Below are 13,224 nucleotides of genomic sequence, written 5' to 3'. Positions count from 1 at the left end.
ATTTTCTTCGTCTAAAGTTGGGATGTTAATAAGCAGATCATGCAAGACTAATATTAGTTGTTCGCAAGATGTATACATCGTGGAAAAGAAAACTTGTAATGCTTCACAGTGCTCTTTGAAATATCTCAAAAAGGACAGTATCAGCTCAGTCATTCAAGGAATGTTAATTCACCAATTACAATTTTAATACCAAAATCTTGCCAAATCCTGCACAGAAACTCAGGGGCTAATCACTGATTAGCTGAGAGACAGTCTGTTTGTTGCATATTGTCTCCGTTGCAGTCATGAGCAGCTTTCGGAGCAGAGTTTATTTTATAGAAGATGTGCCTGTTAGTATAGTGCTCTCCACAAAGGCATCTGCATCAAGCATAAATTGTCATGCATTATGAATTAGCAGATAAACCAGTGGAGCCTGTTTTGTCAGTAGAGGTCTAGCATTTTTAAATCCCATTTTCCCCTCCAGTACTCCTAATGGTGAGGTCACACCTGTTCATTTTAGGATAACCAAAGGTTAAGGACAAATACATTATTTTCAGGAAATCTGATGTACCAGATCCACCTGCCTGTCCTATTCTCTTTCTATGTAACTGATAAAATATACATACATACTCCAAGCTCACACATGCTCTGACTTTGGTTAATAAACATGCAAGTTTTTTACTGAATGGAAAAAAGAAAAAACACAACACAATACTTTGTACAAAATCACTCTAAGTGAAGATCCTTATGATAATCTTTAAAAATTATCTTTGTCGCATTACTTTAAACATATTATCTTCAGCATATTACTTTCATATTTCCTTCATTCTCAGGTGTTGGATTTTTTAGGTTGCTTTGTTGGGGTTTTTTTGTTCTTCTTTTGTTTTGGGGGGGAGGTTATTTATTTATTTTTCTATTCCATTGTCTCACTTGCTATTACATTAAAATATTCCAAAGAGAAGCCTCTCTGAAATTATGGAGAGAGGAACCCAAGAAGTGGCTGCAATTTTGGCAAGATTATAGTCAATGTTCTGGCTGCTACTTGTCATTAAATTTAAGTATACATATTTGTGATTATATATATTTACCATTTGCATAATCTTGATCATTATAGGAAGTCAGATTATTTTTAGCTGTACCAGAAAAAGGCAGACAATTCAGAAAAAGAAGTTTCGTTCAGAGGCTTTTCCTCATGCCATTTAAGAGCAGTATACTAAATTCAAATTTGATGACAGACTTCTACTGTGAAAAGACTTCAGCTGGATTTCTCCTGTAAACAGCATATTTATTCATATGTTAAACTGTGGTTGCTATTGAATACAGAATTATGTATTCATAATTAAATATCTTTGCATGCCTTGGCTCATGCAGGCTGTATCTGATTAACTTTGCAAGAAATTATAGCTCTTTCTTGACTTTATGGAGTTATTACTGATATACATCACTGCAAAATCAAGTCTACTTGTTGTCTGTGTAGAATGCCACTGTTTGATTTCATGTGGTTACAAGTTGAACTATGCTTTGGGCCTTATTCAGTCCCTTGTGAAAACATCCTTCAAGTGTATATCCCAGTGTCTTATACCTTCCTTGGAGTGTCATGAGTCCAGAACACGTAAGTCTCACTTCTTTTGATGTATATATTTGGGTACAAGACATCTATTTACCATTTGGCATGCGTCCATGTAACAGTGTTTAAAATATCACTCAAAAGCACATAAATAAACAAAGCTAAAGGGTAAAAACCCCTTTAGTGTTTCCTACACTCAAAATTTTTCTTTCTTTGCAGAAAACTATACTTTTCCATCCCCACCTTGGGACACGATGGTTAGCAAACCTCTTTTGTTATAACACCCCCTCCTTGTTTTTCTCATTTCAGTATCTTTTCAGGTGTTACTTGAAGCCTCCAGAGGAAATGTATCTGAATATTTATGTAATTAAGATTTTTTAGATAAAAATATTTTCAGGATTATGTGGATGGTACCAGCATAAATGTTCAGACAGTGTTCATATCATTCATTGCAAGCAATTTATTACTATTTGAAGATGTCCCCTGTAGTAAATTTCTCCAAAACTTAATGAAATTTGTGAGTACTTGAGTCAAAATCATTAGCAGGTAGCAATTTGTAGTTAAAGTAATGGAACATATCAAGGGACACAAAAGTATTCAGGTCCTGTGAGATTTTGATCACAAAAGAACAGTGAAGGACAGTGATCATAAAATACAGTACGTATTTTGTTGGTTTGGAATAGGTTTTGTATGCATCTGTACAGCACTGTCCAAGTTTTCATTTTATATATTAAGTTCCTGTGATAGAATTTGAATGTTATCCCCATTACAGTGTTCAGCTGATACATTTTCTCATCTCATTCTCTGTGGCATCAAGATGAGAAGATTATTAAAGGCCAGTCAGTATGTGTCACGTATGTTTCATTTGTGGGATACACATGAAAATGTGAAGATGTGACATGAAGAGAGGAGGCATACACTGTTCAGTAGAAGGAGCACTTCTGCGCTAGCAGGAGTAATGGCTTAATTAAAAATGCTTCTCTCCACCAGTGTCACTGAGCATTATATTTTTTTCAGTCTCTTTCACCTCTAATAGTAAATTAGGATATAGCAGAACAGGACCTGCTCCTTTCAGGCACATTGCTATGTTTCGGTTTCATCATAGGTTCCACAGAATGGACTTTTACAGCTAAGGATGCTGGAATCAGTCCTTCAGTTAACATTTCCAAATTATTTCTGCTTTTTTACTTGATTTTCATATAGGTAATAGAATGGAAGCATAAATCTTGGAAAGCTGATAACAGAAGGAGCAGCTGTTGATTGCACCCAGTCTGGCATTTCACCTTTATGTTTACAGGCAATAACTTTCCAATGAATGTATGTCTTCTGTGTGTTCCAGTGCTCCATTACCTGTGGCAAAGGGATGCAGTCCCGAGTCATCCAGTGTATGCACAAGATCACAGGAAAGCATGGCAATGAATGCTTTTCCTCAGAAAAGCCTGCAGCCTACAGACCCTGTCAACTCCACCCCTGCAATGAGAAAATTAATGTTAACACAATAACATCACCCAGGTTAGGTAAGCAGTCAAAATGATTCATTCCCTCTGGAAATCTGTTTTTAGCTCTTTTTCTCCACACAGTAAAGATTATCCCAGTTTAGAAACAGAGGGCTAGGACTCGGGAGATACAAATTCTATGCAGAAACTTGTCTCTCTGCTTCAGTTTTCCAGTGTGTACATCAGAGACTGTACCTCAGAATGATGAAGGGTTTTGTTATCCAAGGAAGAACCATGTTATGGATAAAAACATCATAAATGAAAATATGTTTATATTAGATTATAAACATTATATATGTTTATATATATAGGATTTAAATTTTATATATAATTTATATATATCTGTATATATTTATATATATTATATATAATGTATATATTACATACATTATAAATTATATGTTATAAGCATATTATATTTGGTTCTTTATATACATATATTTGCCCACTTAATTTTATCAAACCCATCTAAAGTAAGAAATTATTTTGTTTTCTCTTTTAAGCTGGGCAAACTATGCTCTCGTGATATCTGTGAGATCAAGGAGGCCATTATTCGTTCCTTAAATACGAATAGCTCTTTCCACTTTAGTTCAAATGCCTTCGATGTATGCCTGATGGATCAGAATACATGAAGGAAAATTAGTAACATGAAGGCATTCGCTGTTCCTGGAGGAACTCAGGTTGCTGTTGGTTTTAAAGAAATTATATTACTGCATGACTACAGAACTGTTAATTCTGTTGGGTTGTTGATGATCGTCTTACTATTAGCTCCCCACGCTGTTCATCTGCTCCTTAGTCATGATTTAGGGAATATTCAAAGGCTTGCTGTAAGACAGCATGCCCTTTCCAGCTGATTTTCCAGAGCCCTTGTTAAGAGAAACCCTCCTGTCAAATAAATTACTCCTGGAAGGAAAGCAAGTCTTGCATTTCAGGCTGTGTGTAATACTTCTTTTAAGTTAAGTCAGTGAACCCTATTTTCTTTGAATTTTTTAACCTTTAAACATTTCTGTGTAGTAGTTATTGTTTCAGCTTGTTGGATGAGATCGCAGCTGTTGCTTATGGCCCTCTCCTTTGCTATTTCACTGTTGGTTTAATGTCACCCTTTGTAATTTATCTTTCTTGGTTCAACCGTCTCTTAGAATCAAGAGCCATTGCTCTATCACTGATGCTTTCTCTATGGTGAGCTATAAGCATCTTTGTGTTACAGTCTAAAGAGAATCACAGGGTTTCACAGAAAAAAAAAATGCAGCTTCAGATTCATTAAGATTTGACAGAATGTGAAGTGCACAAAAAAAAAAAAATGCTGCCCTTGTAGAATGGATTATGAAGTATTGATGTCAGTAATCTACAGGTCAGCCTCACCCAGCAGGAGTCAGATTTCAATCCAGTAGAAACATTAACATCTCCAAAATACATAGTGCAGTGCCTATATGATTATTTTGGCCTCCAGTTACATTACTATTATTCAGAATAGATCCTCTGGATTGGGGCATAGAGCTAGCAAAACCTGATGTGGATTACTCCATCTCTATTCTTTCATAAGTACACTCAGATTTTTCTCTTTCCCTTCTATTAAAAAAGGGGGAGTAACTCAGATCTTCTGTGAGATAGACAAACTTTTTTTCAGTTCGGTGTTTATGATGATTTTTGGATGATGTCTGTTTCTTATGCCCTATTTTTCACTGTTTTCCTATGTTAATTCCATGTATGCACTACAGTTTAAGTAACAGAATGTGCAAAATATCCAAATTTGGTACCAGGGTCCTTCTATAATAACCACTGTAAGAGGCTTTTGTAAGCAAAACAGAAGACAACACAATGAAAATACACCTGTTTTGTACAACAGGCATACAACAGAAGTCAGGCTTCTGAATCTGAATGTTTATCACTGCTAGAGAGAACTGAATAGTTATAACAACAATGGGAGGAGGTAGGCTAAACCAAGTGGTGGCTTTTCAGGCTAGTGTGATATCCTTGTCATTTTAGAAGTTTTCTGAAGAACAGTTCAGTAGCCAGGATACCCAGTTAGAAAGTAGCAACAGTCTACTCATAGAGCAACCTGAATAACTGGGTGAAGACATGAAAGGTCTGAAAGTAAGAATTAATAGCCTGGCTTTGACATGGAAGTGGGAAGATCTATTAGAGTGATTAAAAAGAGAATGATACAATCAGACTGATGTAGCAGAAGACAAAAAAAAACACCAACAACATTTTGAATGTACTTTGAGAGAACAGAAAAAGGTAAGGAATGCACAGTTAGGCCTGGACAAGGATATTTGCCAACATATCAACTGGTAATTGACTCCACACTAAGTTCTGTTATTGTAGATAAAATGGATTTGCATTAGAAATGTACAATGGGACTTGCTGTCTTCAAACCTTATAAAAGTGCCTCCTACTGTGGCATCTGTAGTGTTCAAAATAGCAAGACAGTATGTTTCTGGTCCTTTGATCAAAAAAGCCAGACAAAACTAAAGCTCTAGTAGGTTATTTCATTTACAAAGAAAGATGACGTAAGACATCATGTAGTTTTGTTCAGTTTCCATTTATGACAACATGACACAAGGACTTGATTTCTTGAGTAAAAGCTGATCAGAAAACCAACAGCAATCTCCATGCCTTAATTCCTGCTTTTCCCTACCTGCTTCTGATTTAAAAGGAACTATCCCCCTTGTAGGAGTCATTGAGAGCCCCATTTTGGTATTATTCAGGCTGAGGCTTCCTATTTTTCCAGTGGCAACTTCTGTCTCAGGCTGAGGGCAGTTTCAGTTGGAAATACTTCTCCACGTATTTTGTTGGACCTGGCTCTGCAGCTGCCATGTAGCCCTGGTCTCAACCCCTACCTGCCTCTCTATAGGGGCAGAAGGATGGACTTCATCCTCGCAAGAGGAGACAGCTGCATGACATTAAACCAATTAGCTTCAATGTAACTAAATCCAATTTAGAAATCAAGCTGGCTTTAAAAATAATTAATGTTGAAAATATTTACAGCCAGAGTAATTTTTTTTTTTTTTTTGTCTTGTGGAATATGTATATCTGTCCTCCTTTCCATTTCCCAGGTTCAATTCTGGTGACCTTGTCACCTTTGCTACCTGATTCTTCAGTGATAAACGTACCTGTAACATGTATTTTACTTTGCTGTTATTGTTCTTTTGCAGCTGCTTTAACGTTCAAGTGCCTGGGAGACCAGTGGCCTGTGTACTGCAGGGTGATAAGAGAGAAGAACCTCTGTCAAGACATGAGGTGGTATCAGCGGTGCTGTGAGACGTGCAGGGACTTTTATGCACAAAAAATGCAACAAAAGAGTTGACCTCTGTCAGGCTGGCTGACTCTCAGCTCTTTGCAATCTTATTATTTATAAACACACACACACGTACACACCCCACGCTTCTTCAGACCAAATATTATCAGATTACATATAATTTAATCAAATTAATTTATTTTTGCCTGCCAGACATCCTTAATTGTTTTGGTTAGACAACAACCTTGTTTTAACCTCTGACATTTTTGTACTTAATTTTTATATGAACAATTTTGGATACATTTATCAGAATTTTTAAAAAATAGTAACTAGTATTTTAAATGTTTGTTTTCAGTAGGGTCTTCTCTCTGTTGCCAAAACAAAGTCATGTTATCTTGAATTTATTTTAATTTAGCTGAATAGTTTTGTTGTATATGGAAATAAAGCCCTTTTTAATTTTATTCTATTTTTGGCATTCAGAGTCAGAATGATCTTTTTATTTTGCAACAGATGTTGAGGTGAGTAAGCTAACATTATTGAACAGGTTATTACAGAATGTATTGTGAAATCATTTCATTTGATTTTGAAACATTGAAGGGGATAATCTACTGTAATTTATAGCATATTATAAACAAGAAAGTTAAAATTGCTAAGTGGAGATTTTTGATCATTCTCATGGACACATACTTGAACACAAGTATTGAATCAATGAAACACTGTAGAGATTTACACTGAATCACTGTTGCACTGTTTGAGGTAGAGTAGAAGAATGCAATCCTAGAACTCGTACCATCCTATGAATCCACATCTGTACTGTTCTTAACATGTCACTTGATTTAAACATTTGGGAAAAAAAAAAACAACCCCATGCCCCTCTATACCTTTATGTGTCCTTCTGCAGATTTACAAATGGAAGAGTCCCTCCTCCTGCCACTTCTAGGAATTAATCTGTTAAAACGTTTTCAGTTCTCTGTTGACAATTTAGAAAATAGCTTTGTAATACTACTTTAGTTTTATCTTTGTTTTATGAAAAAGTCTTTATAAAAATTAAATGTTTTACAGTTTTGTGAAACGTTATGAAACAGCTAAAATTTTCCTTATGAGAAAATATTGTACATGATTCACATGATTTTTACGTTTTCAATAAAATGTAAAGTGTCTTTTCTTGTTTGCATTTTTCTTTTGAGCATCTGTGCCTGGGAGCCCAGTCCTTCAAGCTCTGCACTGCAGCAGGTACAGCTACTGTAGGCCCTACAAGAAGTGCCTTCTACCTCCTGATTTAGGCGCCCCTCTGTAGCTGCAGGTGGATATGCCAGTGTGAGTTTTGACAGAGGAAAAGTTGTGTATAACAGGGGAGAAGTTACTTCTCTCAGGTGAGTTCTGTAACCTCAAGCAAGAGGAGAGGGGTATGTCCTCTGCCTCCATTTTGTCATGCAAGCCTTTAAGCACAGTCTGAAAATATGTGGGTGATGAAATCCTGAAGGCAAGACAGCCAGAGAATGAGTCTGAAAGGCATCATATTTTCTACACAAAGCAAAAAGGGAACGCATCTTTGAGTGATTGTTCCTCTTAATTCTTTACAAAGACCCTACTGTATAGATGTGCTGTAGATATCTACACAATTTAATAAACTGAGGCCCCCAGTAAAGACTACAGTCCTGTCCAGAAACAATACCTAGCTGCAGTCTTAAACCCCATTGAAATCAATGTATGAGCTTTACTGTGAAAATGTTTGGTTTGGCATCTTATTGCTGTGCATCCAAAAACTGCAGCTTTAATGATGTGCTAATATATAATTTTAAATTAAGTATCTCTTGGTTTTGAAAAGGAAAGAAGGAAAGAAAAATAACATTGAGGCCATGGAATGTGCTATTTTATATAACTAAAAAGCTTCAATGCACAGAAAATTCGGTAGCTCTGGGGCATAACTCCTCAATGTCACAGACACATGTTTGAAAGTGTAATAGAATTATTCTAGTTGGCAGGCAAAAAAACAATAATTATTTTAAATTTTCTTCATACTTATTTAGTACCCAGTCCTGCTAATACTTCTGCTCTCACATAAATCACAAGTAAAGATCAAGCAAAAACATGTCTCTGAACTAGGGGCCAGAGGACAGTCTTTTGTCAGCTAGTGATACCATCTGCACAATTCTGAATGCTTATACTCTGTTGTTTCTGAATATTCTACTAGCAAGAACAAGTGATTTATCTCAAAATGGAAAAGTACATTTTAGCTCTTCTTGTATCTGTTGAAAACCGGAAACAGTGACTTGTGCTGAAATCATCCTTCCATCACCCTTATACAGCATCATAAAGAATGGGAGCCAGGGATGGAAATTTGCACAGTAACAGTAAAACTACCTTCTTTTCAAATGTAATGAGTGGAATCAGGATGCTATAATGCTGATAGCTCTGGCTGCAATTCCTTCAGCATTCATAGTACAAAACTATTAATTAAAGTGTGTGTGAATCATTCTGCAGCAGTTTTCTGTCCACATAGCTTTTTTGGAGCACCTCCCGTATAAAGATAGGCTGAGAAAGTTGGGGCTGTTCAGCGTGGAGAAGAGAAGGCTGCGTGGAGACCCCATAGCAGCCCTCCAGTTTCTGAAGGGAGCCTAGAAGGATGCTGGGAGGGACTCTTCATTAGAGACTGTAGTGATAGGACAAGGAGTAATGGGTTAAAACTTAAACAGGGGAAGTTTAGATTGGATATAAGGAAGAAGTTCTTTATTGTAAGGGTGGTGAGGTACTGGAATGGGTTGCCCAAGGAAGCTGCGAATGCTCCATCCCTGGCAGTGTTCAAGGCCAGGTTGGACAGAGCCTTGGGTGGCATGGTTTGGTGGGAGGTGTCCCTGCCTATGGCAGGGGGTTGGAACTAGATGATCTTAAGGTCCTTTCTGACCCTAACTGTTCTATGATTCTATAGCAAAAATGTCTCTTCCTTCTCTGCATGAATTTGGAAGCAAGTTATCTTACTGCTCTGATAAAACTCTTACCATCTTTCAGAGAAACAGCACAGATCAAAATACCATCTTTATCAGAAAATTATAAGAACATACAAGAAATCTGTGGAGGGACTTGTTACAAGGGCATGTAGTGATAGGACAAGGGGGAATGGCTTTAAACTGAAAAGGGAGACTTTAGATTAGACATTAGGAAGAAATTCTTTACTATGAGAGTGGTGAGGCACTGGCACAGGTTTCCCAGAGAAGTTGTGGCTGCTCCATCCCTGGCAGTGTTCAAGGTCAAGCTTGAAGGGGCTTTGAGCAGCCTGGTCTAGTGGAAGGTGTCCCTGCCCATGACAGGGGGTTGGAACTGGATAAGCCTTAAGGTCCCTTCCATGGTCCCAAGCCATTCTGTGACTCTCTGATTCTGAGGACATGCCCAGCCTGTGGCATGCTGCAGGATGTGCTTGCACATGCCTGTTCTGCCACAGCCTGGGGAGACAGCAGGCAGCCCTTTCCAGTTCAGCAGTAGCCTTCTGCACTCATAGACATTCCTACTGGAGTTTACTCACTTTCTGGATTGGATCTTTCTTTTCAGCAACAATCCCTTTGCATTAATACATTTTCCTTCCAGCCTGATGTATATGTAAAAATTTCAACTCATAAATGTCAAATCAGTCAAGATCAGCTGACAAGTAAAGGTGAAATTCACTCCAGCTCAGAAGGGCTAAAATAGACTTCTCTGCTAATTAAATCCCACTTAGACTTTATTTCTTTTTTCTTTTTTTATTAAATGTTTGCCCATGGTCTGTGCTAGGCTCATGTGCAATGGGATTACTACTTCCCACATACACATTGGAGATCTAGAGCAGTGACCAAAGTTACAATCGTACCACTTCTCGTATCTTTCTTAAAGAAAAGTTATACCTAAGTTTTAATTGCATTGTCATTTATTCTAGAGGGAATTTTCTGCTTTGCTCTGCAGCGTGTGGTTTAGGATTGGGTTGTTTGGTGGGGTTTTTCATTCAGTTTTCATTGTGACAGAAAACCAGCCATTTGCTTCATCTAAAAAGATATTAAAGAAAGCTTGCCTGAATAAGGAGACCAATGGGAGCCCTTAAGCCTAGCAGGTCAGTTGTAAACAGAAAATTAAAAGCACTCAGAAATAATTTGAAAAGCTCTGTAGAAAAGATGCTCAAACCATTAGTAAAAAAAATAAGAAGCGGGAAGCCAGCCCAACAAAGTGTTGGCCTTTCCAGCTGAAACATTGAAGAGGTTCTTGCATCTTGCACCTTCCTTGTAGCAGAGATGTCAGAGAAACTGAACTAAGTTGAAGGAAATTTAGAAGAATATGAGACGACATAGGAATGATAGATGCTAACAGGCATCTAGGGTGGCACTCGTGAGATTCCTGGAAGAATGCAATTAGGAAATGGCAGAACAGCTTCGCATCGTGCATAAGCTGTTTTCAAAGAGCTACTCTGTCAGGGGACTGGCATCCTTTAAACTGCAGACTGAGGAGTCTTGAGTTCTTTTTCTGGTGCCAAAATAGCTGATAAAAAGGTCCCTGAGCACATGGATAAGTATGGACTGTGGGAGAGAGTTAGCATAGCTTCAGTTGTGTCCTGAACAAACTGGATCTAGTGGACACAGAAGTCTTCAGCAAGGTTCCACATTACAGGATATTCAAGAAACTACATTTACACAGAGATGCAGGAGCAATCTTTGTGGCCTGAAAACTGATTAAAGGATTGGAAGCAAAATGGTCATCCTCCAGGATAGTGAGGAGTCAGCAGTATGGTTCCCCAAGGTATGATGCTGGGTTTAGTTTTCAACATTTTCATCAGTGGCTTGAGGGATAGAGTAAAAACTGAGATCTCCACCTCTGCACATGACATTAAGCTCTTCTGGTTAACCAACTGTTGATTCATTTGGTAAGAAACAACACTGACTGACTGGGCAAGATGTTAGCCAATATACTTTTATGTGGGTAAATGTAAGGCTGTATTGCTATGAAAAACAGCCTAAACTACTACTACAAGTTACTGAACTTGTAGCTAGCAGTCACAGAGGTGGAGAAAAATCAGTGTCATTGGTTACTGTAGTCTGAAGTTATTAGCTCTATGAGAATAGCAGGAAAAAAAAGCCAAAACCTGATGGATGTTGTCAGAAGAGAGGGCGTAACTTTTCCCATTTTTTGAGCTGTGGTGTACCCTCAGTTTGATCATTGCATTCATTTATGATTGCTGTGTTCTCATGAACAATGAAATGGAATTACACTGTAACACGTTAAAAAAGGGCAAATAAATGAGCAAGGGGACAGACCAGGTGGCTTATGAGATGATACTGAAAAATTTGATACTTCATATTGGAGATAAAGAGCATGAGATGAGCACAGTTAAGGTTTAAAAACCCCTGAAGGTGATGGATAAGCCACACGTGGAGCTTTTATTCTTAAAATCCTGCAGTACAACAGAGGGCATCTTCAATAAAACTAGTATGGAAATTAATTTAAAATACATAAAAGTAAGTCCTTTAGACAGATGGCCATAAAATTCTGAAGCTTGCATCCACAGGAGGTAGTATCAGAAGATTTGAAAAGCAATTAGACAAATTCATGGACAACAAGTCCATAAATAGACAATGAAAAGGCCTTGGAAGAGACACTCTAGCACAAAAAATTGTGTGGCTTCTGGGGGAATAAAAAGGAGAATGAACAGCAGAAAGTAGACAGGTGTATAGAGTCTCCCTAAACAGCATCTCTTATTGCCTTTCTCAGACAGTTATAGATCCTGTGCTTGGGGGGATCTGACCTGGTGAGGTGGGTTTTTATGTTCCTATGTCATGGCTAATGAACCAAAGCAGTGTTGTAAATAAATTCACATATATGCACACCATCATATGTTACGCACCAACATCATATGTTACAGTAGCACAGAAGAATCCTGTATTCAGAAAGATGCTGGAAACGGTGAGAAAGAAGGCACGGCTGGTTGCATATACTCAGCTATTTTAGAACACAAATTATTAGTGTCCAAGCTCTGCACATGGAAAATCGAAGACTACATGTTATGGTAAGTCTAAATCAGCAGCTTCGTGGTAGTTCCTTACTGATTCAGAGCTTCGTTACTCTGGGGAGAAAGAATACCAAATGAGGCAGCAGGTTCCCCAGAAGCATGCAAGGCTACCTAGAAACATGTTCACTACTGCCTCTTTTGAGGCTGTTCACAAATACTCTGAGTATATGCTTGAAAGTGAACAGATTAATAATTCTTAACAAATATGCTGTAAAATATTTGCCAACCAATACATGCAGAGAAAAATCATGAGCTTTCTAAGACAAGGCTTTAACTTACATGTATATGAAAGTATTCATTTAGTACATTAGGATCTCACATGAACAAAATTTTAAAAAATAGTTTCCTGGTTTTACTTTCTTTTTAAATTTCAGCAACCTTCTGTAAGGAAAGTAGGTTGGTCTGATTCTCTAAGTACAAAGTTAAAATTTTTGTGTCGCGCTAATTCTCAGCACTAATTGGATCCAAGATAGATTTTCCTGGGCTTTAAACAATGAACTTTCAAAAACCTATTCTCTGTGGTAGTGTAATCAAAAATGAAATTGTATCTTAAAAAAAACAGAAAGTTTTGAAAAAAAGGTTAAAATAAATATGGGGACACTGTTTTTGCTGATTTAAGCAATGGTCATGATGAGAAGGAGAATTTCATTAGATGAAAGCCAAAAGACCTTAAGACTTGCAAAATCATGATGAAAATATCAAATCTCAACATCAAATAATAAAAGTACAGGGTCTCAGACTATACCATTCAAGTCAGCAAAATCAATTCCCTGAAAACTTCTGTAATCAGTTGCTTGAAACAATCTAATATTTCCCAGGGTCAAGAAGAATTTACTGTGAAAGAAATCCCTGAACCTAAGGAAATGCCTGTCATAGCTGTCATGGTAAACGGTACCAACCCAGACAGCACAATGGA

At 37.4% G+C, this 13,224-nt stretch overlaps 1 protein-coding gene across 1 annotated transcript in view; it reads left to right on the top strand.

Annotated features, from left to right (window-relative positions):
• The window catches only part of ADAMTS19 (ADAM metallopeptidase with thrombospondin type 1 motif 19), a 149,923-nt gene extending 142,480 nt beyond the window's left edge, over positions 1 to 7,443 (top strand). The window contains exons 22-23 of the mRNA XM_057404374.1: positions 2,886 to 3,063; positions 6,201 to 7,443. Coding sequence (XP_057260357.1) covers positions 2,886 to 3,063; positions 6,201 to 6,352 — 330 coding nt within the window. The 3' untranslated portion in view covers positions 6,353 to 7,443. The remainder of the gene's footprint in view (positions 1 to 2,885; positions 3,064 to 6,200) is intronic.
• Positions 7,444 to 13,224: the final 5,781 nt, after the last annotated feature.

Source organism: Pezoporus wallicus, unplaced genomic scaffold (genome assembly GCF_028554395.1).
Source record: "Pezoporus wallicus isolate ANWC-B61680 ecotype Strahan unplaced genomic scaffold, APGP_CSIRO_Pwel_v1 contig_7293, whole genome shotgun sequence".
Lineage (NCBI taxonomy): Eukaryota > Metazoa > Chordata > Aves > Psittaciformes > Psittacidae > Pezoporus > Pezoporus wallicus.
The sequence above is the reverse complement of the archived record's forward strand: the minus strand, read 5'-3'. Positions and strand labels throughout refer to the sequence as shown.